Source organism: Zophobas morio, unplaced genomic scaffold (genome assembly GCF_036711695.1).
Source record: "Zophobas morio isolate AGI-343-1 ecotype UQ-CSIRO unplaced genomic scaffold, CSIRO_AGI_Zmor_V1 ptg000004l, whole genome shotgun sequence".
Lineage (NCBI taxonomy): Eukaryota > Metazoa > Arthropoda > Insecta > Coleoptera > Tenebrionidae > Zophobas > Zophobas morio.
The window spans coordinates 6815379-6841431 of NW_026972109.1; the positions used below are offsets into that span (position 1 = coordinate 6815379).

Sequence of the window (26053 nt, forward strand, 5' to 3'; positions counted from 1 at the left end):
AATTTGTCTACACCGATCGTGGCATATTTAAGTCTTTGTTGAAACATTCTTTCGAGGCCGAAAACAACAACATAATTTATCAGACTGCCGACTTTTCACCGCTTCATCACAACGGTATCTACACTCAGTTCTATTTCACGGTGGAACTCAAAATCTTCCATTTGGTTGCTTATTCGTACACTTACGACAAATTTACGATAACATGAAAGTTTTATTGTAGGCAGTTCTATATAATGTGGATCAATAGAACTAGAACAGCTGCTGTAAAAGTTAGTTGGTGACAAAACTGTTTTTAATTTTTATCCCTCTGTGACACTCAGTATAAAGCTGAACATTAAATTAAGCTTAACTAAAAATCTGAAAAATACAGCACTTTTGTTTTTGATGACTGTACACAAACCACCAAGTATAAAGCCCTTTCCGTTATAGACTGTGCTAATACCAATAGTTCCGCAATCTCATATTCATCTATTATGTATACATCCTTCAACCATTCACGGACTCGTGAACACAAGCTACAATTATCCTGATTAACCATACTTACCACAAGTATGTTTCCCAAAGCTCCCAACGTGATCAATACACTGTACATGACAATGAGGCCCGTACATGCCGGTTCGTCTATAGCTCTGTTTCTAATATACCTATCAAATAATTTAGGGTCAACATTCCGACTTTCCATTAGAATCGATGTAATGTTGCTGTGTTCCGATAACGTTTCGTTGTCCATGTCGGCGTCTGTTCGGCATCGATCGATTCACTTGGAGTTCGGGGAATCACACGTGTCGTACCTGAAAGAAAAACACCATAGAAGTGAGGGTTATTTACTAAACGCGGCATCTATTAGTAAACTAATGAAGTACCTACGTGATGAGATTACAAAGTGACGGCTTCCGTTTAAATTCGTGTTCGCTTATTATTATTGACTGGTTAAGGCGATGTTAATCGGAAGATAACTTTGGTAATTAGGTTGGACTGGAAGTGTCAGAAATAAATCTTTCCACGGAAAGTTCGGAAGGGAATATGATTGAACTTTGGTCTATGATTGATTGGGGACGAGGGTGTTTCGCAAAAGTTTTTTCAACAAGAAATGATTTTTCAAGCTGGCGAAACATCAAAGGATTAATAATTGCGATTCTTTGTTCTTTTTTATTAAGCCGGCGCTTTATTAGATTCTTTATTTATACAGTTGAAGATTTAACATTTCCATTTCATTAGCGAAGAAATATCATGTCTCTTATTTGTTTCTCTTTATTAAGAAAAAAATTACTCTCGAGCCTCCCCAAACGGGATAAACTTTCTCAATTTTAACCTAAAAGTAGCTTCCTCCTAAAACTTCGTATCAAATTATTAATTTAAATCCTCTTGCGGTTCCCTTATTCCTACTTACAACTTAAAACACCCAAAAATAATAACGAACACGAAGTTCAACTTCACCAACTTCCGAATCTGTAACACACCGTCATCGATACTCCACCCTCACCATAATTTTAATTAGAATCCAACCACTCTGCAACCCTCCAACCGCCAAATTGAAAAGTTGGATAAAACCACAATCCATAAATCAAAGTTTCGTCGTGTCTCTGATCAAAGAAATTAAATTGTTTCGTACACCCTCGGGCCTTCTCAATTCACCCTGAAAGCTCTTATATTTTTTTAAAAGCCGATAAGCATCTCAGGCGATAAAATTGCGAAAGTGCCAACTAAGAAAATGGCTCGATATCTGCAAAATTATATCAGACGAGCGATTTATCACCCCCTTAAAACGTTATTATGGGAATATTCCGTTTCATTTTTTAAGGGAGCGGATATTCGACATCATTTTACGCGACATTTGATCCTATAAAAGGTTTTACCGTGACGTGGCGATTCGGATGTCTCTTCAATTAATGGCCTGAGAACGACTCCAGTACTTGTCACCCACACGGACAACTGAGTCTGTTAGGACGACGAAACGGGTCAAAAAAAAAGATCAGACAATATTTATTTTGAAAACTTGTTGATAAATAGACTTATAATTCATTCCGAACACAACGTAGTTTGCAGGCAGATCAGCTACATTTTCCTAAATTGCGTAATGCACAGGAATGCAAATATGAATCATAATTACATGGTTTCTCACAACAAGACACTGTTGTGCAGAATAACAATACAGATGGGAATAACAATGAGGTGGATAGCAAACTTGACACACAATATCGATACCTTTCGCCAACACGTATTTTACAACTTTTTCAATTCAGCGGGAAGTTTTTCCAGCACGTTGGCCTAAACTTGACGCTCATTTACCATTTAATACACAAATAAAATCTGTGGAAATTGTCAAACAACAGTCAAAAGCACATGAAATAAAAATCTCTTCTGGCAATGAGGTTGCAAAGCTCGTATAAATAAAAGCTCGCTCTAAAATAAACGAGAATATTATGTACTGCTGGCCTCAACTAGGTCGCACTTCCCATGCCCATTTTTGGGATTTATTATCCTCTCTCGGTCGAACTAAGGGCTGTCGTATTAAATACAAAAAATGTGGAAACTCCGCCGAGATTTATTCCCTGAATAGTAACATCCCTCGAGATTTATTTCACTCGGAATTAGGCAACAGTAATTGGTAGCGATCACTTTTTCGAAAAGTCTTTGAACTCTCGCAGATAAATGGCGTGGGAGTAGATAACTTGAAGAAAAAACGGAAAAACATGTAATATATCTGCAAATAAATTACCCAGTAAACATGTGCGCCTGGTTTGATTATGTAAATTGATATATTTCACGCTGGGCAAAAAAACAGGAATATGACATGCTTTTTGGTAAAGAAGTTCGAGAAAAGTTTGATTTTTACGATTAATCCGAACGAGCTTCATGAAACTTTAATGCAGGCGAATTTATTTAGAGATGGCAGAAAAGGGCTCCATTATATAAATCCGGATAAATAATAGTCTCATTTCTTGTGGCAAATGAAATTTCGTAGCAAATTCGTACAAATGATCGTCTTTATATTCTTGTTATTTCACGAGGTGGAAACTTGAGCACTTCTTCAGTCTCACGATAGCAATCGTGGAGGCAATTTCATTCATTCCTCATGCTAAAATCTTGTCATAACAATTTATAAAAAAACGATAGATTCTGGTCACGCAGATTGTGGATTTGTAACCAAGACTGGATTTTACAAAAATAACGTCGCTTTTTTCGAACGACAAAAATAATTCCGAGTAGCGACAGAAATTACATTTAAGTGTCAATCAAACATTGGCACCCCGCTGAGAGGCGATCATGTCGTTCAATAATTCGTGATAACGAGTCTCACAGCCAATTATAACCAAACCGTTCTCGATCATATAATGTATAACTAAACTACCTTTCGGCAGTTATTTTTTTTGCTTTTTATCGCAACTCCACCCTTTTAATTACAGATCGACGCATTTCAGGGTGAGTTCACGAGCAATTTCATTAAGTCCCCGCCCCTGACATAAAAAATACACCAAAAAAACATTTTTAATGTCTACACGTCAAGCGGAATCCTTCTCAGGTAAAAAGGATTATCGATGAAAGCTTTTATTATTATAGACTTAATGGAGGTTCCATGTTTCAAGTGTATCGCTACAAAAATTTACAAAGGAGTATCTACCTATTTTGTCTTGTTTGGTTTAGTAATGTCGGGATTTTGCTTCGACGTACTCCATTTTTATCGGCCAAATGTTCATGTAGATAATTAAAACGGGTAAATGGAGTGATTTTATGGTAACTACGCTAACCCGGAAATTGCTTTTGAAGTCTGTTCGAACCGGCATTGATTCGATTTTTAACGACTTATGTCAGTGATTTTGATAGTGGAAAAATGGAATTACGAAATGTTTATCGACCTTGAAATGAATGCAGTGGAGATAGAAAATGTTTGTTAGTTTGTAGTAAAATATTATAAGAAAAATAGAACTAAAGGATATAGTATAAAGCGTATGTTACATAGAGGGGTGACCTTAACCATTTAAGTATTAGAACTTTGCCCATATAGTTTAAACACAGTAAATATGTCAGCGTCCAAGCTTTTTCCTCTAACAATATAAACTTTTACGCAGCAAACTCTTTTTCCTTTGTGGGAAAAGTTTCAAAGGAGATAAAAGATTTTCACTAAAAAAAACATAAAAAAAAAAATTGGGGTAAGCCGGCAACGAAACCAGCAAATATAAAAATTGTTTAGCACTGAACACGCTCTCGTCTTTGATGTTGGTCTAATTAGCAAAATAACACAATATCAGTTTCTTTTTTTGGTAATTAAAAACTTTTTACGTCTTCTTTTACAACCTCTCAACTCTTAACACCTCTCTCGGCGATTCTATTTTAAATTACACTTTAATTACCCTCTGTAGGGAACGACAAGCTGTAAACTTACATTAAGTAAACCAAGTTGAAGCCGTATGTTAAACAAAAACTACACCTCCGCAACTTGGTCCAGATAATAAATTGCGTTGATGTTGCTCCTCTCTGCAAAACGCCCTAACGAGTTTATATTTACATAAAACGAAATCTTAATTCCGTTCAACAACAAAAAGGTTCCAAATTGCGGACGAAACGATTCTAAATTGAAAAAAAATCTCGGCAGTAAGTCGACTAATCTTCCAAAATAACGACCTTAACTAACTGAATAATAGAATGGGCTTGTAGTAAGTTGATAGTATTACGTTCCGGGGGATGAAAAGCTGCGAAACTACGGCAATCTAATCAAAATGTAAATCTTCAGGATATATCATCCTCAACAAATAGGAAAGGGTTACAATTATGGAAATCTGAGAAACAACATTTCGAGACGATTTCTCAGATTGCTTTTGAATTTATAAATAAATCCGCACCTGGAAATTTAGAGCGTTATATAAATTACTCGGTTTACTATAAATTGAAAAATGTTTATAGGGTTGCAAAGAAGTTTTGCTCGCAAATTATTATTAATGCTTAAAAATTGATTATTTATGTGAAAAGAGATGTTTATTTTTTCGTTTTATGGGAGCAGGAACGGGAACTGTTCCAATAAATACGGAAAAATGTCAGTGCGAGACGAAAGTTTTACTGTAACACCGATAAGACGGGCTGATGGAAATGAAGACATAATTGTGAGATTACAAAGAGAATTTTAATTAAAGCGAAGTGAGAATGAATCCTTTGGAGTTTTTAGATCGACTTAAGAGGGCTTTTAGACACTTTTATGTCCACGTGGCAGATTTGGGGACATTTAAATTCTGCCCTGTTCGTAAACATTAACAGTAATGATTTTTTTTACAGTTGAAAAGTATCCTGCATAATGTATAAGTTCATCATGTTGTACTCATGTAACGAGCATGTAACATTATCGCTTCTGTGTATACGTGGTTCATTCTTTGTGATCCTCTACAATAATAAAAGTAATAAAACGGCGTCGCTAACACTAGTACGACGCTAAGCAAATATAACTGCCATTTATCACGTCTTGCTTCGTCTCCACATTAAAATGTTATTTGCGAGCTTGCCCAATAAATGCCTCCTGATTCCTGAACAAACAAACAATCGTGAAATTTCGCCTTGTTTACATACAATCGGTGCAATTTTCAAGACATCAAAGCCACGAAACATCAAATAAATAATTGCAGGAATGTGTAGCAGCTCGGGTTTAAATTACAAGGCGCGAACTCTTCCATTTCCTGTAATTTATGAAAATTTGACAGATACAGGAGCTGAAATTTCCTTTTGAAAATAATTCGATTGTGTCAATCGAATTATGTCTGGGCGAGAGTCCTTGACTTGATGTGCCTTTTTCAATCAATATGGATTTAATGCGTTCGTGCTTGGACAAATTCCAAATCCTGCGTGGACATCCGAGAGATGATTTTTTTCGGTTGAGTTTTTCGGGTGTTATGGCTATAGATAACGGCCGTGTTTGTGCCGGCGATTACGAGTAATCGGAGCTATGAATAGTGGAAAAAATGGACTTTGTTATTCCTGTGGGATTTTGTGGTCAAATGACGTGCATCTGTTATTCGCACTGATACGGATTGAAAAAAGTCCGATTGCATAGAAGACTGCAGTTTGCATGTATGAAACGTAAATAAAGCTCGTCGGGGTAATCGGAATTGAAATGGTATAATGTTGTTTTAAAAATGATTACAAAGCGTTTCCTGTATGAATTTAATTACAGATTACAAATTTAATTCCATTTGTGTGAACTTGAGCCTTATTTGTAACTTGTTGAACTAAGAAATAATTGGACGAGATTCAGAGTCGAAAACTTTATGCTCTTTTTGCCTCTTGCTTATTGCTATTTCCAACTCCTCCTACATAGTTTCGATCCAACAACTTTGTAATTTAAAGTCCTCATTGTTCAAATTATGGATGCTGTAAACAAAGTTTTAATTGAAATTTCAATAAATTAAAGTGAATTCCAATTTTGCGATAATGGAAATATAACCTCTGACTGATTTATTGGTCGCGTTTATCATCGTTATTCCAATTTTGTTGCATTAGGCTCAGCACGAAGCTACTTGTTATGACAAAATTGCCCTTCTGAAGTTGAATAATTCATAATTTCGATAAAAGCTACACGACTTGATGCTGCGTTTATAACATAAATCTAGATTTGGAATTTAACTGTGTTATTGATAAACGTGTTAAGAACGATGTGCCAACGCTATATAGTTAAATAAAGACAGAAACTATTGTTGTCTCTTACTCTCGTGTCGAATATTTTATAACCGAGACAAAATCTATATTTTAATAAATACAAATTTATAAAAACGAGTTTTATTTAATGTTAATACAGTAATCATTTTTGGAGAATTTCTTGAATTTCTGCAAAACTTTTTCCTCGAGTTTCGGGTACAAAAAACACTGTAAATAAAAGTGCCAAAAAACAAAAGCCAGCAAACAGCCAAAACGTGCCAGCTTGACCCATAGCAGAGTTTAGATCATTAAAAAACTTAGTAGTAATAAAACTACCCACCCAACAAGTCAATGAAACTAACGACGTTCCAATAGGTTTCACATCGACAGAAAACAGTTCTGAACTTATTGTCCAAACAAACGGACCCAAACCTAAATTCAGAGACACAATATACAAAACTACGCTCAAGATAGGAACCCACTTCACATTGTCGGGAAGTGACTCTTTGTAGAAAAAGTAAGTACCAAGTATCACCAACGACACCATCGTACCCACTGTTGAGATCATTAAGAAGACTTTCCTTCCTAAGCGGTCAGCGAAGAAAGGTATGATTAAACTAGACGTAAGCAACACTAACCCAATGATGATTGAAGAAATTTCTGCTGGAAGATTCGAGCCAGCAGCTTCAAAAATCAGTTGTGTGTAAAACAATACTGCGTTAATACCAGACAGTTGTTGAAACACCATTAAAGTAACCGAGATAATCAAAGCTTTTAAGTTTGCTCTAGTTTTAAATAAATCAAAAATGTTGCCCTTTTTCTCAGCGAGTTTTAACGAGTCTTGGATACTGAGAAGTTCTTTTCCAACGCCACTCCTACTTCTCGATCGTAGTTTCATGAGTGACTCTTCGGCTTTGTCAATGTCGTTCTTGGCGACAAGATAGTAAGGAGATTCGGGTGCGATGATTAAAAACAAAACGAAAAAAAGTGCTGGGATGAATGCTAAAATTAAATTGAATGGTATTATGGCAAGATAGGGTCCTAGAACGTAGGGAATTAAATTGCCGAAAGTCCAGAACACATTTAGAGTTACTGAGAGCATACCTCTATTTGAATCTTCGGCAACTTCGGCAATGTATGCTGGAAGAATGGAGCAAGCCCCTCCTGCGGTCACTCCAGCGAGCAAACGGGCAAAGTAGTACCAATAGAGATTTTGTAAGAAAGCTAATATTAAATAAGATACGATGGCAGGAACGGCCATACATAAAAGACTTATTTTGCGACCTAGTTTTGTAGATAAAAATCCAAAGGGTAGTGGTGCTATCATTGCACCTATGTTAATTAAAGAACCAATCCATGATTCTTCGAGTGGGGTAATTGGTTGTCCCAGCGGATTAATGTCTGGGTTGTTGGAATATAATTTAGGGAGAATGGGAGAAGTCCAAGTTAACGTTGTATCACCAGCAGTTGCCAAAAGATTAGCTAAAATATTAGAAAACTGAAAAATCAAATTCTATAAATTGTGTGACCTTACCAGTCAAAACTGTCAATAATGTGTAAGTGCAAAATTTAAACATTTTTTCTCTTTTAAGTAAGTCTTTATTGAATGGTCGTCAGGTATGAATGACGAGAAAAATATGATTTTGGTTATCTTTTATTTGATTTAGAAGGTTTAAGGTAAGTTGTCTATATTTACATTGCAAAACACAATGAACCGTGTCAGAGAATTAAAGTAAATTCCATATTTTCATAAATTCACCTCCAATTAAAATATATTGTAAAAATTGCCAACAGTGTTTATTTTAAAGAAAATAAGAAACGAGGTAGGTACCCTTTCAAAGAGTCCTTCGCAAAAGATTTTATTTAATGTTTAATACAGTCATCATTTCTGAAGAATTTCTTGAATTTCTGCAAAACTTTTTCCTCGAGTTTCAGGTACAAAAAACACTGTAAACAAAATTGCCAAAAAACAGAAGCCACCAAAGAGCCAAAACGTGCCAGCTTGTCCCAAGGTAGAGTTTAGATCATTGAAAAACTTAGTAGTAATGAAACTGCCAACCCAACAAGTCAATGAAACCAACGAAGTTCCAATAGGTTTCACATCGACCGAAAACAGTTCAGAACTTATGGTCCAGGCAAAGGGAATCAAACCTATATCGAGAGACACTATGTATAAAACTAAACTCACAACGGGCACCCACTTCACACTGTCAGGGAGTGACTCTTTGTAGAAAAAGTAAATACCCAGTACTACTAGCGCCAACATCGTACCCACCATTGAGATCATTAAAAAAACCTTTCTGCCTAAACTATCAGCGAAAAAGGGTATAATTAAACTAGACACAAGTAGTACCAGACCGATGATAATTGAGGAAATTTCTGCCGGAAGGTTAGAGCCAGAAGCTTCAAAGATCAGCTGTGTGTAAAAAAGTACTGCGTTAATACCCGATAGTTGTTGGAACGCCATTAACGTAACCGAGATGATCAAAGCTTTCAGGTTTGCTTTAGTTTTAAATAAATCAAAAATGTTGCCCTTTTTCTCGTCGAGTTTTAACGAGTCTTGAATACTGAGAAGTTCTTTTCCTACGCCACTTCTACTTCGCGATCGTAGTTTCATGAGTGACTCTTCCGCTTTGTCAATTTGGTTTTTGCCGACAAGATAATAAGGAGATTCGGGTGCGATGATTAAAAATAAGACAAAAAAAAGTGCAGGGATGAATGCTAAGATCACATTGAATGGTACTATACCAAGGTAAGGTCCTAGAACGTAGGGAATTAAATTGCCGAAAGTCCAGAACACATTTAGAGTTACTGAGAGCATACCTCGATTTGAATCTTCGGCAACTTCGGCAATGTATGCTGGAAGAATGGAGCAAGACCCTCCTGCGGTCACTCCAGCAAGCAAACGGGCAAAATAGTACCAATAAAGGTTTTGTAGGAAAGCTAATATTAAAAAAGATACGATGGCAGGAATGGCTATACACAAAAGACATATTTTGCGACCTAGTTTTGTAGATAAAAATCCAAATGGTAGTGGTGCTATCATCGCACCTATGTTAATTAAAGAACCAATCCAAGATTCCTCGAGTGGTGTGATTGGTTGTCCCAGCGGATTAATGTCTGGGTCGTTGGAATATAATTTAGGGAGTATGGGAGAAGTCCAAGTTAACGTTGTATCACCAACAGTTCCCAAAAGATTCGCTAAAATATTAAAAAATTGGAAGATCGAGTTTTATAAACTGCATGAGCTTACCAGTCAAAACTGTCAATAAAGTGTAAGTGCAAAATTTAAACATTTTTTCTTCTGTAGTAGTCTCTTTATTGAACGATCGCCAGAAGGAAAGACGTGGAAAATGTGATTTTAGTTATCTTTTACTTGATTTAATAAGATTTAAAATAAGTTGTCTGTATTTACATAGCGGTTGCAAATACAATGAGCAGAGTCAGAAAATTAAAATAAATTAATCCCTCTATTCTTATCAATTCAGTTTTAGTAATAATATAAGTACTATGAACTGCCAACATATTTAAAAAGTAAAATAAAATGAAACGGGTAGTTCGTAAACATATTTTATTTAATGTTTAACAACAAAGTTATCATTTTTGAAGAATTTTTTGAATTTCTATAAAACTTTTTCCTTTAGTTTCGGGTACATAAAACAGTGTGAACAACATCGCCAAAAAGCAGAAGCCACCAAAGAGCCAAAACGTGCCAGCTTGTCCCAAAGCAGAGTTCAGATCATTAAAAAACCTGGTAATTAGAAAACTAGTCACCCAACAAGTGATTGAAACCAACGACGTTCCAATAGGTTTCACATCGACTGAAAACAGTTCAGAACTGATGGTCCAAGGTAACGGAATCATACCCAAATTCATAGACACAATGAATAAAACTAGACTCACAATCGGTACCCACTGCACACTCTCAGGAAGTGACTCTTTGTAGAAAAAGTAAGTACCAAGTACTACTAGCGACACCATCGTACCCACCAAAGAAATTATCAAAAAGACTTTTCTGCCTAAACTATCCGCGATGAAAGGTATAATCAAGCTCGACACAAGTAAAACCAATCCGATGATGATTGAGGAAACTTCTGGTGAAAGATTCGAGCCGGAAGCTTCGAAAATTAACTGTGTATAAAACAACACTGCGTTAAAACCAGAAAACTGTTGGAACGCCATTAACGTAACCGAGATGATCAGAGCTTTCATGTTTGCTTTAGTTTTAAATAAATCAAAAATGTTTCCCTTTTTCTCGACAAGTTTTAATGAGTCTTGAATATTGATGAGTTCTTTTTCGACGCCACTCCTACTTCTCGATCGTAGTTTCATGAGTGACTCTTCGGCTTTGCTAATTTGGTTTTTACCGACGAGATAGTAAGGAGATTCGGGTGCGATGAGTATAAATAGAACGAAAAAGACTGCAGGGATGCATGTTAAAATCAAATTGAATGGTACTATACCAAGGTAGGGTCCTAGGACGTATGGAATCAAATTTCCTAAAGTCCAGAAAATATTTATGGTTACTGAAAGCATACCTCGATTGGAATCTTCAGCAACTTCAGCAATGTAGACAGACTGAATGGAGCAAGCGCCTCCTACCGACACTCCGGCGAGCAAACGGGCAAAGTAGTACCAATAAACATTTTGTAGGAAAGCCAGTATTAGAAAAGATATTATGTAGGGAACCGCCATACATAAAAGACATATTTTTCGGCCTAGTTTTGTGGACAAAAATCCAAAGGGTAGTGGTCCTATCATGGCACCTATGTTAATTAAAGAACCAATCCATGATTCTTCGAGTGGTGTGATTGGTTGTTCAAACGGATTAATCTCTGGATTGGTGGAATATAGTTTAGGAAGTATGGGAGATGTCCAGGTTAATGTTGTATCACCAGCTGTTGCTAAAAGATTCGCTAAAATATTAGAAAAATGAAGGTTGAATTTCTAGAAATTGTGTTAGCTTACCAGTCAAAACTGTCAATAGTGTGTAGGTGCAAAATTTAAACATTTTTTTTCTATAATAATAACTGTTTATTGAACCATCGTCAGTAGGAATGATTTGAAAAATATGGTTTTAGTTATCTTTTATTTGATCCAAAATGTTTGAAGTAACTTGTCCTTGTTTACACAGCGGTCGCAAAACACAATGAAATGTCTCACAGAATTAAACTAAATCCCTATATTTTAATAAATTGTGTTTGAGTGATAATTATATACTCACGGACAAAAATATGGAATATTTAAATTCCTGTTAATGCCCCATTACGCACGTCCCCATGCTGCTGGGCACGTGAATTCTTACCTCAAGGTATGACATTCAAACTAAAAAATTGAATTGGCCACTATATAGCCTGAATTTAAATTTAAATCTTCAGAATGAGAAAATTTATGACAATTCCAAAATATTCCGTATTTTTGTCCAAGAGTATAATACAATTTCTCAATGGTATTTCTTTTCACTAAAATTAAAAATTAAATTGATAAAATTTTAATTCAACAGAATTTACCAAGATTAGTTAACTCTGATAGAAAAAAAAAAACTAAAACATTGGTTACTTCTTCTGGAAAAAAAAATGAAGCAAATAATCAATTTTCACCCTTTTATTTCTTGTAAAATATATTATTTTGGTGTTCCTCATCTATTCGTACAACAACCTCATGATCTAAAAGTTATGAAAGAAATCTGACAAGATTCACACGAGTCAATAATAAAACCATGATAAAACGTACCAAGTCCATTTCCGAAACACAGAAAGCAGGCAGTAGTTTTATTACGCACTTTAACGAAAACAAAGTGGCCTTAATAAAGTCTTAATAATTACAAATATTGCTTAAATATAATAAAATATTCGTCAAAATTTTCAAATGTCTTTATTTATATCAGTCTATTTTTTTTGTATTTTCGAAAATTAATGAAAAAAATATTATAAAAATAGATACCAATTTTTACAAACAAGAAACAAATAGTTGTGAAAAAAAAGGTTTACACTAATTAATAATATCCTCAAAGGGATAGTTTCAATGTATACTTGCTTTAACAGAATTTTATAAGTATATATTTTTTTTTAATACAAAAACAGATAATTGTCCACAAAAATTTTATTTTACACTAATTTTGTGATTAATGATTATAATACACATGCTGTAAAACAAAATCTTAATTGTTATTTTACCCTTTCATACCTAAATTTTATAAAATCGATATCACAACAATGGAGTTTTTTTACAATTTTTTTCAAATTTCAAAAAATAATTGTTATTTTTAAAGAAACCACACCTAGAAGTTAAAATGCGCTCTTTTGCCCTCCTTCGTCGCATTTGTAAACAATCCCAAAACTTTCAAACTACTTATCAACAACCGTCCGCAACAATTTTCAAAATCATACTTCTTCAAAAACAAATTTTCGAAAAAAAAAATACATACCATCCACCTCCCCAAACACAACACCTCACTTTCGTAAGTTTTCGCGCGCTCCTGTACCGTGTGAGCGTCGACCAGCGGCGGTGGCGTCGGCGGCGGCACTGCGCCTCCTTCAACTCGGCGTAGCTTTATAAGAGATGGCACGCGTCGCGGCGCACTCGCATCTCCACCCTCTCGACCAGCAAATGGTACACCGTCTCGGCCAAAGCAACCCAATGGGCGACCGCCCCTTATGCCGTCTGGCCGTGGTATTAAGCGATTGTTTGCTTGTTTCTCTATAATAATTGATCTTGTCAGGGCCCAGTGTGTATCTATTTGTCGAAATAAAACTCATCAATCATTTTTGAGTACCATCAACTCCATGAAATCGAGTGGACGGTAGCGAACGCCAAATGGTGGCGGGGGCGGCGATGCTCATAAACGACGGAATTTTTTGCCGGTTTGATGGGAGTACTGAGAAAATAGGCCCGGTGTTTGTGGGTCTCGCGAATTTCGAGAGGATGGAAAATAAACAGGTTTTAATTTAAGTGGGGAAACGAATAACGATGTACAAGGGAGAAATAAGTGTGAGGTTAATCCCCGTTTAGAAATCACACATATAGTGCACGATCAGTTTGGTCCGGACTGGTGAAATGATCAAAATATTACAAATGTTTTCATTTACGCTTTTCTTGGGTTATTGAAGCTCTCGTATCCTCGAGGCAAAGCTTCTTTCAGCATTTCATTTCAGCCCCATTTCGCATCGCCCGGATCTCATCTAATGCCATAATGCCATCAAATTCTTATAAGTGTCGTGTCCGATGCGCACATTTTCGATTTGGTTATTTATAAAAAGATTTACGAGTCCAGCCGCCGCCTACGTCGCCTACGCCGCCACCGACCGTCTAAAATCTCCACAAAACGACGTAATGGCCAAATTATCTTTTAAGACGACACAAGTGGAGCCTGTATCTTTTGCACTGATAATACTTCATTTTTACGACCGTCCGAGTGTTATGATTTCTTTTGTGCCTTGTCTATGTCTCTGGTTCAAACTCTGACATTCTCGTCTTTCTTTTATTGTAAAGTGTATACATGGAAGGTGGGTCGTAAAATCGTATCTTGATTGAAAAAATCCATTTCGTTTTGTGTTGCTTATCGGAAATCTTATCTGGAATAAGATGAAAGTTGAGAGGGTTATTTGCTGGCTTGGAATATGCATTACGGCTAAGATATGAAATATTGGATTTGACGGTGAGGTGGATTTAAGTCAAAGAAGTGCAATGCTTTTGCGGGAAATAAACAGGATGCAGATTGATTTTTGAGAAAAAAAGTATCATGTTACAAGAAGTAGTGCATTGCATTGTCGTAATGTATAGCCTTTCGTCGACAACAAAACACCCATAAATGGTTCGATCCAGGGGAAACTGGAGCAAAGAGAATGGAAACTTTCATGTATTAGTCTTGCTCGGAAACTTATAGATTCAGCGTCGCCATATCGAAAATTCATGTTTTGTAGAAGATTTTTTCTTAGAACCTGTAGTATTTTTTTTAATAATCCACAAGGGCCTAAGGGTTTTATTTTAAGTGGCTCGACGGAATCATAAAAAACTTGAGCTTCTCTGTGGGCTTTCTTTTCTGCCTCCAGGGAGACGCAGAAATTTTCTTTAGGAGAAGTTGCATTTTGTACAAGTGTCAGTCGTCGACAAATCAAATTTAATGTTGAATTGTTTTATTTTTTTTAATACGTCGCAGTCTTGTCACATGACTCCTAGAATACGAAAAAATAGGTCTCCCGTTTCTGTCTGTCGTCTGCCGTTTATGTTGCAGATAATCTCCAAATATCGTGGAGAAGGTAAAATCACACCTACCCACAATTTGATAACGTCACTTCGAAATTTTGCATGGTAAATGCTATTTAAATTTTATACTATATGCAGTACTTGTGGTTCAACAAATAAACATAACAATACATTAAGAACTTATTTCCATTTATAAAAAGTACACGAAACTCCAAACGTGGAACGTATTATAATACTGTTGTTAAAGAAATAAATATAACACCTCTTATTAATAGAGTTTCGTTAAAAATAATTTATGTTTCAGTATGATTTATAGACTAGTTACTTTCCGTACTAATTCACAGCGCTCACTCAATGTACTTAATTATAAAATTCAGCCTCGCTGAAAGTGTTTAATCCTGCGAACATTTTTCTATTTCCACTAGACGGAACTAGCCGAGATTTTGTATTTACTTTGATAATACTGCATTTCCAAATGCAGCTTGACGGCTTTGCCTGGGGAAAAATTACGTACAACACTTGGTTGGCCTTTGTACAAAATAAATTTTCCAACGTTTTCACAGCGTACTTTTTCAGGAAATCAAAGAAGAATTATGAAATGGCGGAAATGAAACCAGCTTGTGGTAAATGAATGAATTAATTATTTAACAGAAATTTTAACGAAAATACCTTCACGTATCTGCTAAGCACAGTCGCTTTCATCTTATTGTTAGATCAGAATTAGCACTCTGCGACACAACTGTCACTATTAAATTAAATGAAACCATCTTAGTCGATTCCAGTTTACGACTGGAGATAAAATCCGAAGACAACATCAATAACAATTAAATACGGCGTCATTCTCGCTCATACCAACCTCAGCCCGACTAGCGCTGATTTTTTTTGAAAAACGAAAAAACTGAACAATCAAGATATATTTATACAACAACCGTATCTCTTCCACCCAACATAAATAAACATCCCATAAAGTGCTATAACAAGCTCTGCAATCCTTTGAATCTCTTCTTTCAATATTGATCCAACATTAAATTATGTATTTAATTCAATTTTTCGTTCCGAGAATCGTAATAAGAAAGGCTCTCAAATAATTACGTTCCAGCGTTGAAATAAGTTCTCGGTAATCTCAAATTAAATAAAGGGTCATCGGGGTGAAATTGCCACCGGACTATGAATGAGGATGGAAAACGCCGGCCTTGAAGAGCTGTTACCGGTAGCAAAATTTTATCAATGACGCAGCCCAGATCAATCACGAATAACACAACATGCTATATAAAACCTGCTTTTATCTCTTATCATAGTAAATAAATTTGGAACGTTTAAATGGAAGTGTGGGGATTAAAAGAGACGAAAATACAAACACGGAGATTCGCACTTCGCTTGCCGCCCGTATTTATTACACCAGAAATTTCGACACGTGCACGCACTCTCTGGTGATGTCGACAATACGTTTTCTCTGATATCGTACTATTTTTTCCTTGTCACGTGTTTTTTCTTGATTTTATGACCCCTGAAACATCATTTGCAATTTTTCATAATGGCGTCGTCAAAACGGATCCGGTAAACATCCACATTTCGGGAAAATAACAGCAGCCATTACTTGGCGCTTCTGTGGGGCGCAGATAAAACACCTATTAAGAAGAAGGGATGGAGCACCCATCATCTAACTAAAAGTGATTAAGCGATTTAATTAGTGTCACAGCGTTTGATAGAAATATCGGATTCATGCTTTATTGGTTTCGCGATGTTCGGATTCGTTGATTAAATTTAGGATTAATTACGGGGAATGGGGTTTTGTTGTTTAACATTTGACTATATACCGTATTATTTGGTTGTTTTTTTATTAGATACAAAAAGTATGTTACATTGAATCTTACGATACGGTGTATGCCACCCGCAATACATAGTTGCGTCGGGGTTGCAACTTAACTTTATTTTACCGATACAGAAGTGATAATTTTATTTAATGTAAAAGCGTTGTAGTTGTACCTGTATAACGTTTTATTGTTGATTGTGAGGGGTCAGAACACGATAGGAAAATATCTGTCACAAATGGTAATTTTTGTGGTTTGGTATAATTATATCAGAGAGTGCACAACTATGACCCCGCTACCCTTCAACGAACGTGACCCCAATTGACATTTATTAGCGCTTATTTTAAATAAGTCAAAAGTTATCATTAATACTAATTATTACTATCATATCGATTTATGGATAACACAAACAAACGTGACCGAATTTATCACAAGCAATATTTTCTCGTTTCTGGCTAAAAATGCAACGTATATTGGAGATTTGCAACCCTCACCGGATTTTATTTTAAAATATCTCGCCTCTTTAGTAGACATGAAAGTTTTGACAACCGAAAAATTACTAGTCTCTCACTGATTTCATCTCTTTACGCTCTTTAATTAAAGGTCATATTTCTCGTTATTGCCAGTGCATGTCGTATTTCAGTAATCTCTAGTTATTTTTGTATTCTAATCACTACTAAATGTAAAATTGTGTAAATGTTTGGGTTTTATGTCGTATTTTTAGTACAATCAACGATAAAACTTTACGCGGTACAAACTAAACTTTCTTACAATACCATCAGAGATCTTTATCTTTAAGGATAATGACAAAATGATCAACGCTCTAAAAAATAAATTTTACTTGAGCGTTTTTCTTTTTTACCCTTATCTTTGTACTTTAAAATTCTCTGATGCTATTATCGATCACCACTCTGTAACTACATTGTACTTATCTTGTCTAAATAATAATACAATAATAACTTAAATAAATAGAGAAGGTATTAACAAGTACTGTTCAGTCTTTCATTGCTAAATATTTGCACCGAATTTGCCCCAAAATATCGTAGCGGGCAGCTAAACGCACATTCTAGTGCAAATGAGCAACTTGCAACTGGAAACATCCATTAGGTTATCAAAACGAGAATTTCCAGGTCAACTGATTGTCTTTGGGGTTATAAAACAAAATAAATGAACCGCTGCCGTTTACGACTATAACTGGACTAGCAAAGAACAGAAAAAATGAATAGAAACATAAAGTTGTACAAGACATAAACTAAAACAATACTGATACAGATCATACAAAGACGACACATCGACAACTACATTGATTAAATTAATTAATGTGTAAAAATGTGTCAACACCACGAACTGGTTCCACTGGTCGAAAATATTCAACCAACGTAACTCAGTCAACCTGGGCACAGATTACAACATCGGACAGAGAAAGTCGCAGTTTATCTCTGTTACGTATTGACGTAATCGACTAACTGGAAACTCACTGACCCTTAAAAATACGAGAACCTTTTCTTTTTGTCCCAGTAGTGTTTATCCCCCCCGAACCCTGTAGCCCCGTACCCCGACGGTTCGTGCTCGTGTTCGTGGTCATGGGTGTAGTGGTCCTCCTCCACATGGTACGGTACCACGTGGAACTGCTGCGCCTTGCAGTGGTGTTTAATCGCTGCCACAACTCCCGGAAGGATGAAAGCAGCCGTCAGCAACATCTTCTTTATCACTATGACCCCCAAGAGAATCAAACTTGTTAGAACCTTCACTTTGAACAGCTTAAGGAGGATCAGAATTGGCAAAATGATCAACTTCTTGTGTTTCTTTCCTTTGCCGGAACCCACAGCTGGAAAACAAAGAGCGTCAATGATTGGCACGAGAATCGATGATGGAGAATTAAATTTCCGTTATTTTTCTGGGTGGTTTTAAAAGTGGGTTAACTTATGCGATGACTTACTGCTTGTCTTTCGGTACAGTTTGGAAGTGTGGCACAGACTATTGGTTACTAGAAAAATGCGACGAATTAAGGTTAATTAATCCAGTTTAGAAAAACAGGTTGTAGCAAAATGTGCAGTGCGCTGTTGCGGTTCTACAAAATTAATCAAATAACTGCCACTCAAACTTTTCTTTTTGGGGTATTTTTTCGATGAAAGCCTTCGGGAGCTTTGTAATTAATAGCTCAAAGACAAAATTGATTACGTTTTAATAATATCAGAGACTTATAGATGATTCTTTTGACAAGCTTGTTGTTTTTTAATACAGATTTGAATGCGTAACTAATGGAACAAAAAATGTAATGCTTGACTTTACTAACGTGTAATTTAATAATATAAATTGCCTCCCGGCTTCGTTATTATGTTTTTATGCAGGTGTTCCGACGAATAATAAAGGAGAAAAATTGCAAAGTGCGGCCTATATCGATCGACGGATCATAAAAATGCACTGAAAATGCTGTATGAACGGGTAGGTTTATTGCAATCCCTTTTCAATAAAGAATAAAATAAAATGAGTAATGTGGGACGGGCATTTTATTATTATTTGAGAAATATATCATATTTTTTTCCGAGCTGAAGTTACAGGCTATTGAATTCTAGTTGAAAAAGACAAATTTATGTGTTAAGGCAGGTTTATATGATGCGTGGAAATGTTGCAAGGCAAATTTCATTCCACATTTATAGCTTAAGGGTCCGCTCAACGACAACGCTTCAAAGTCTTTTGAATTTTAATTATTACTAGCGCAACGTAGATTACAAAACCGTTTTTCTAGATGTTGATCCTTATATTTCAGGCTTACATTTGGCTTAATTAGTTTGTAAAAACTGTCACAATGCTAATGAAAATTTCGGTCTATTACCTTCAGGATATTCTTAATAATATATTTAGGTACTCAGGATTTTTGAGCTGCTGAGATGAATAATTAATGTCGCAACAGAAATTTTAAATCTGCACGTTTTTTGCAAATTTGACACTTAATATGTCCTCTGTCAGAATAATTATGACATTTGACCTGTCGTTTCCATTATGTGTAATTACACGCTCCGAAGGAGGCGGAACAAATCAGTGACCACTTGAATGTTAGAATCATTTATGAAAGTCCTGAGGTATAAGTTTTGTTTAATGTACTGTGGTTCCCGAGTCTGTTAACACAAACCGTGTCGTTTCATTAAAAAAATGTGTGTGACGTCGGACGTTAATGATATTTGCCACTGGAAATCAGGGCTCGTCTTCGACTCGGGACGATATCCGTATTAATGACAGTCTAATCGAAATTTCCGGGAACCACTTAATTATTTTTATTAATTTTTAACTTGGATATTGCTTCTTTTAGTGTCATTAGTTGAATATATTTTGGTCGTCTGCACTTTTATGGTGAGCCAAGAAACGGTATTTTATATTTAGTCACTGTCTCATTAAATTAATCTAGGGCACCCAAAATCTCCAGAACTACGAAAGTATGGTATTATAAGCTACCCACAAAAATCAAGCGAATTAATAAATCGCGAATGACCTATAAGCACAAATTTGTAATAAAATCGTACTCTTCCATCCAAAACACCATGCGTATCGCGTACGCACTCCAAACATGAAAAATTGCTACTTTGCATTCTTATTGCGTTTTAATGACGTAAATTAAACCCTAAATTTTCATGCTAAATTTGCTTGATTACCACTTCCTACACCAGCATTATCATTTTTATTTTTACCAAATAATCCTGCACTAAATCCATAACCTGGATTAGAGTTCGTTCGATCGACGAAATTAGAAATTCAGCACGTAATGGACCAAAGATTAAATGCAAAAATAATCTTATCTATATTCGATAAAGGAATTTTTGTGTCAATATACCCCGCTGAATCTCCTAATACGCAACGCAAATATTTACGAAAATAAAAAAAGTGTAACGCCACTGCTAATTGCGGCAAAAAACTGCACCCACGTCCATAATTTTCTCGTTTTTGCGCACGTCTAAGCACAATTTTTTCCACGAGTTTGAAAAATTTCGCCGAAATGCACTGCCGACTGGAATGATTAGAGTCGGGATCAGCGTCTTGTAGTTCTTTTATTTTTATTCATCAGGAACCTAAATATTATAATTACTGTCATATCAAAAATGATAATCGCGATATGGTAAATATTCCGGAAACGACAAAAGCGGAAAATTATATACGCAAACTAATTAGGCTTTTTGCCGGTTTATTATTTACCTAATTTTGCGCGTTTGTAATTACTGAATGTGGGTCGCAAAAATAACTAGTCATCCTCAAAATAACAGGAATGCGGTAATCAGAAATTTGTTAAGCAACGGTATTATTGATAATAATAGGATGCAGTCACCTCCTTTCGCCATGCGTCGAGACCGTCGATAGATTAAACATAGCTGCGAGGAAATTAACACAGAAATAGAAAAAAACATTCACGAAGATTATCCAGTTTGTGGTAACTTTAGATCTGAAGAAAGTGAAAGACAGCGGATGCGTTATATAAGAATGGTAATATCTTGAATGGCGAGGTCGTGAACTTGAAAGAGGATTCTCATTGTAAGGCGGTAATTACCGTACTGAGTCGTGGTTGAAAGTACATAATATTAAACAGACAATAACGACGATGTTTACGTGCTAGTTAACAGTTTGTTTCTAATTTGAATTTTATAATTTTTAGTGTCTGTTTTGTTAGGAAAAAAAAAATAATTTTGACTTTTAAGTATTTTAAAATTGTCTTTACTTATACGTAGTTCCCTTATGGAGCAATAAGAACTTAATTTCTAACTAGAGCGTTAAAACTGATTTTCCGGAAAAAAACACATACCTACATTAAAAAAACTGACATCAATTTCGATTGACATTTTTAACTAAAAGTACCGACAATATGTTTAAACGCAGAAAAAAAAGACAGGTGATTAAATCATGATAACTGGCTGCAGCGCAGTTTGGTCCTCCTTTCCATCTTAAACTTTCATCGGCGCAGTTGGGGTACGCCGTCTTGGACTGATGACAAACAGGATGCAATTCAAACCTTAACTTATTTCCGTACTTATGAGTACATTTATGGCTTCGTTTATTATAGGTCATCATGAAAATCAATCAAATCGCAGTTAGAATTACCTCGTTACAGTACAGTTCGATTATCACTTTCAGAGCTTATCAGGTAGCCTGGATTTGGATTATCGGGCAATATCATGCTTATTGTGCAAGATATGGAGATGTGATTAAAACTGGTAAAAATACATCGAGCTTATTAATGCTGGATAAACGATCACCCTTTCCTTTTCCAAACTCTAAAAGAATTTATCCTCTTCAATAAAGTGTGTTATGGAACAGCTTTTTTGTGATAGTGATAATCCTTCACAGCAGCACAGCAGTGATCAGGGTCACTGATATCGTAAACTACAGAAATGAACCTGTCATAAATTCACCACACGGTCACGCCTCAAAAGAGGTTTAAAAATATTGTTTATGTTTAGCACATTCATCCACTTTTATTAGCGTGATATAAACTAAACCACATCTAAATTTTTCTACTCTTAATTGATGGACGTTAATACCCCGTAAATATAAAACCTTGATTTTTTAAATATAAGGAACGTCAGTCGTGGCAAAGGCAAATAAAACAGATTGACGGGAGACCCTTACTCATGAATTTAAATGAACTCTACTATGAATTTATAAACTTATACAATTCATATACTTAATTCATATTTTGTTAATGAGGTGTTAATTCTAAACCATTATTTTTTTCGCTCATCTATTTGAAATAATGTTTATAAAACACCTGAAATGTTTACATGTTGCGCACTACTTATTTCAATAAAAGCAAAATTTTGATGTTTTGTATTCCTCGTTTATAGAAATTATTAGTCTAAACAATTGTTATTACAACAGCTTTTTAAAATTAGTTAGTTAGTTATGCACGTATTTAACAACAATCATACTCAGGTAATCAACAACTCGGCTAACGCCTCGTTATAGACAAAATATTTCCCTTTCAAAAACAACTCAGAACTTTCATTCTCCAAAAATAACGAAATCTAGAAACAAAAACTCAACCTACCTCTTTCCTCCTCCACGACCTCCACTTCATCCGGCAACTCCCACGACACCCCTTGCTCCCTAACGAACTTCGCCGCCCTCCTCTTCACAAACTTCAAAACCTTCAAGAACTCCGAGTCCCTCTGGAAGTACCTCCCTTTCCCGAAAATGTTAAGCTCACTCGTATTGGCACTAGGAATCGTAATAAACTTCACCGAACTGTCACTCGTCAAACTGACGTTCCCCAGGTGGTAATCATCGATGTATTTGAACAGTTCGTACTTCGCACAAGAATAGGACCTGTTGCTGGCAAAACATCGGCCTTGCACCTCGTCGATGTAGTCGTCAGTTTTGGCGCCTACCACGAGGAAGAAGACGAAGAGAAGTGGCATGGAACGCATGGTCAAGGTTGAGGCTAAATGTTGCTTCGCGGAGTCGGCGACAGCTTATATGAAGAAGAATTGGAGCGATGGAGGGATCTGCAAACACGCCTTCACAATTGGTGCAAAGGAAAGGGGGAAATGGGATTCACTTTTCATCCAGAAGAGATTGGTCGGAAATAAGTAAAAGCAGTTTTTTGTATTTTGCGTGGTTCGGTTTTTTATATTGAACACATTGTAGATACAAGATTTTTGAAAGTTCGAACGGTTCTAGAAAATTTGAGTTGATCGATCGAAAAAAGGGAAAATGGATGACGTATTAAGAATTTTTCCAAGATCGTTTACCATTTTTTTTTAATTTGAATTATAAGATCAACGGAAATTCCGTAAAAAATTTCGGTAAATGTCACATCGTTAAAAAAAATTTGCAACTTGTAAAAGTACCGTTTTTGATACGTCTTTAACTGGATCGCTTTTAGACAAAAAGTGATCGTAAAAGCAAACTACATCACAGATAACACTGCTTTTAAGATCTAGAAACATGTGCAATCTTTGACTTTTTGCATTCACAATCTTTTTTTTTTACTGATGAATTACATTGTGAAGATTTTTAATAATAAAAATAACCAAATTTTTTCAAGTTCCAAATATTGAAAGGAAGTGGCAATAACAGTTTGTTTTAATGAGGAGACACTTCACTTAATTGGATAATAGCACTAATTTCTGTAAAATATGTAGTGTTTAATTTGTACAAATTTATGGATATTGTTTAATTAGATGTTCATCTGCATGTCGCACACGGTCGTAAAATGTCATAACCTAACTTAACGAAAAAAATGTTGCTGAACATAAAAACTGACCTAGTTAAACGAATAACTATAACTTAAATTAAATTTGCAATTCAAATTAATGCTACAAACGTAGTTGCCGGTGAGAGATGTTTGTGTGTCATTATCATTAAGTCTGGAAGTTAAAATTTATTGAAATTCTAATTTTAGATAAGTATTTGCATACAACTGTTGCGACTACTACTACTTTATGAAAAGTCGAAAAACTTCGAAAATTCATACTTCAAGTATAAATTGTGCAATAAAAGTTTGGACTAACTCGATTATATAACACAAGGAAAAATTTAAAAAATAATCTGCCAAAATTTTAATTGGATCTGATATAATGATATGTTAATGACGGTTTCTCCCATGTTTTTTGCACTGAACGTTGTTTGAAAAATAATCCACAAATTTTAACACACTTTTTTTGGAATATTAAATAAATTAATATTGAAATACAAATACTTAACAGAAATAAAAATAAAAAATTCCAGTAATTTTTTTGGAATTTGTTTTATTTGTTTTCAGTTTTTTGCTATTCCAGTTTACAACTTAATAGATCGATTCTGTAACTTGTTATGTTAATAACATTCTGTTATCACTATGTAAACACAGCTAACATTCTGTTGTTGCTATGTAATAACATATTTAACATAAATTGCAATTCGCTAAGCTTCTTTCTGTTATGTTAATAACATTATGTTATTAAAAATACTCTGTGAAATAACAGAGACATTTGAGTGAATGTTATTAACATAATGCGGTTATTTTGAGGTTTATTAATTAATAATATCACAAATTTGACTGAGGTGGCAAAAGAAGTAAAATGGCAGAAGTGGATGATTTTATACCCGTCTTCGGTTACTTATTATTAGAAGACGAAATTCAACGGTAGGTCTTTCTTTTTACTAAAAATATTACAATGCATGTATTATATGAACAGAATGAGAATTCGCCTGAGAGAGCTTCGCGACAATCAAAATTCCTTTGAAAATTTAACAGAGACGGAATTTAGAAAGTCCTTTCATTTTAGCAAAAATATGACCCGTTTCTTGCTGGAGAGGTTGGAACCTCATTTGGGAAATCTACGTGCCAGTGGTATTCCGGGATACTTAAAAATTTTAGCCACATTGAACTTCTTAGGCCATGGCTCCATACCAACACTGCGTAGGAATGTCTTCTTCTGTTGCCATGAGTCAACCATCGGTTAGCAGGGTCATGACTTAAATTTGTCACCTAATTAGTGAAATTTTAATGCCTGTCTGGATCTAGTTCCCAACGACAGCAGAAGCGATAATATCTACTAAGCAAAAATTTTATGAAAAAACACATTTTCGTGGTGTATTTGTTTGACAGTGACAGATGATGAAAATGGTGTCATTACTTCGAAAAATAACATTTTCGGACAAATGACACATCTGTTATTTAGGTACTAACATACAGGGTTGGGCAAAATACACTTTCCACTCTAATTGAAATACAAAATACAAAATACTTCAATTTAATGTATTTGAAATACAAATTACAAAATACATTTATGTCTTGTAGTTGAAATACAAAATACAAAATAGTATTTCAAATACTTTTAAAAATACAAAATATGTTCAGGACAGTGGCAAAAATAAAATTTTGATAGAAGCTCGTTCCTAAAAATTTTAAAGTTAACTGTCAGAATTCTTTCACTATCTTTATAAGTTGGCCCTGTATGTTACATTCCATGTCCATCTAGTGTCAATTTGTCGAAAGTAAAACGCGTCGTTAAAAATATTGTGACATTTCTTCTAGTTAATTTTATTCCTAGTTAGAACCAAACACTGCTGCCAACATAAATTGCGAAGTCCTCAACCGTCATTTAACTTAAACTATGGCCTGTGCAGAGACTTTAATTACATAGACTGGCTGTGTCACGGAAAACATGAAGTTTTTCGGCCGCCATATTGCTTATAACCGAAAGTGCGCAAAATTTGAATGAGAGCATTCAGATCAAAGAATCTGAATTTCGACCTTCTTATTGAATACATCTAAAATTATGTTCTTTATTATTTAATTATTTGTTCATTTCTTCTCTAATCGTCTTTCTTTTTCTCTTTCCCTATAATTGGGATTACCCCGTTGGGAAAGATTTTACTAACAATAATAACAATAATAATAAAGAATGCAATTTAAAATGTCAAATAAAAAAGCCATAACAAATCGTAAT

At 35.2% G+C, this 26053-nt stretch overlaps 5 protein-coding genes across 8 annotated transcripts in view; all 5 read right to left on the reverse strand.

Moving 5' to 3' along the window:
* LOC135139357 (neuropeptide F receptor) overlaps positions 1-15625 on the reverse strand; it is a 31679-nt gene extending 16054 nt beyond the window's left edge. Inside the window, exons 1-3 of one of the 3 annotated variants that reach the window (XM_064069576.1) lie at positions 15493-15625; positions 13707-14192; positions 545-791 (exon numbers count right to left, since the gene is read on the reverse strand). In XM_064069576.1, the coding sequence (XP_063925646.1) occupies positions 545-730 (186 nt within the window). In that variant the 5' untranslated portion in view covers positions 731-791; positions 13707-14192; positions 15493-15625. The other 2 variants (XM_064069571.1, XM_064069564.1) reach the window with 2 other exon arrangements.
* On the reverse strand, positions 6183-8253 carry LOC135139329 (facilitated trehalose transporter Tret1-like). 2 transcript variants are annotated; one of them, XM_064069542.1, is made up of 3 exons: positions 8153-8253; positions 7257-8100; positions 6183-6354 (listed from the first exon to the last, which is right to left on the reverse strand). In XM_064069542.1, the coding sequence occupies exons 1-3, from the start codon at positions 8193-8195 to the stop codon at positions 6294-6296; spliced, it is 948 nt and encodes a 315-aa protein (XP_063925612.1). In that variant the 5' UTR covers positions 8196-8253; the 3' UTR covers positions 6183-6293. The 2 variants fall into 2 exon arrangements, with proteins under 2 accessions (XP_063925612.1, XP_063925605.1); XM_064069535.1 differs by lacking the exon at positions 6183-6354 and having other exon boundaries at positions 6370-8100.
* On the reverse strand, positions 8332-10020 carry LOC135139322 (facilitated trehalose transporter Tret1-like). Its single transcript, XM_064069522.1, has 2 exons — positions 9872-10020; positions 8332-9819 (listed from the first exon to the last, which is right to left on the reverse strand). The coding sequence occupies exons 1-2, from the start codon at positions 9912-9914 to the stop codon at positions 8501-8503; spliced, it is 1362 nt and encodes a 453-aa protein (XP_063925592.1). The 5' UTR covers positions 9915-10020; the 3' UTR covers positions 8332-8500.
* On the reverse strand, positions 10216-11765 carry LOC135139346 (facilitated trehalose transporter Tret1-like). The gene is made up of 2 exons (XM_064069554.1): positions 11587-11765; positions 10216-11534 (listed from the first exon to the last, which is right to left on the reverse strand). Exons 1-2 carry the CDS (start codon positions 11627-11629, stop codon positions 10216-10218), a joined length of 1362 nt encoding a protein of 453 aa, XP_063925624.1. The 5' UTR covers positions 11630-11765.
* A 908-nt stretch (positions 15626-16533) lies between the features above and the next one.
* On the reverse strand, positions 16534-23170 carry LOC135139375 (uncharacterized). Its single transcript, XM_064069583.1, has 2 exons — positions 22666-23170; positions 16534-18462 (listed from the first exon to the last, which is right to left on the reverse strand). Exons 1-2 carry the CDS (start codon positions 23042-23044, stop codon positions 18119-18121), a joined length of 723 nt encoding a protein of 240 aa, XP_063925653.1. The 5' UTR covers positions 23045-23170; the 3' UTR covers positions 16534-18118.
* Between the last annotated feature and the right edge of the window lie 2883 nt (positions 23171-26053).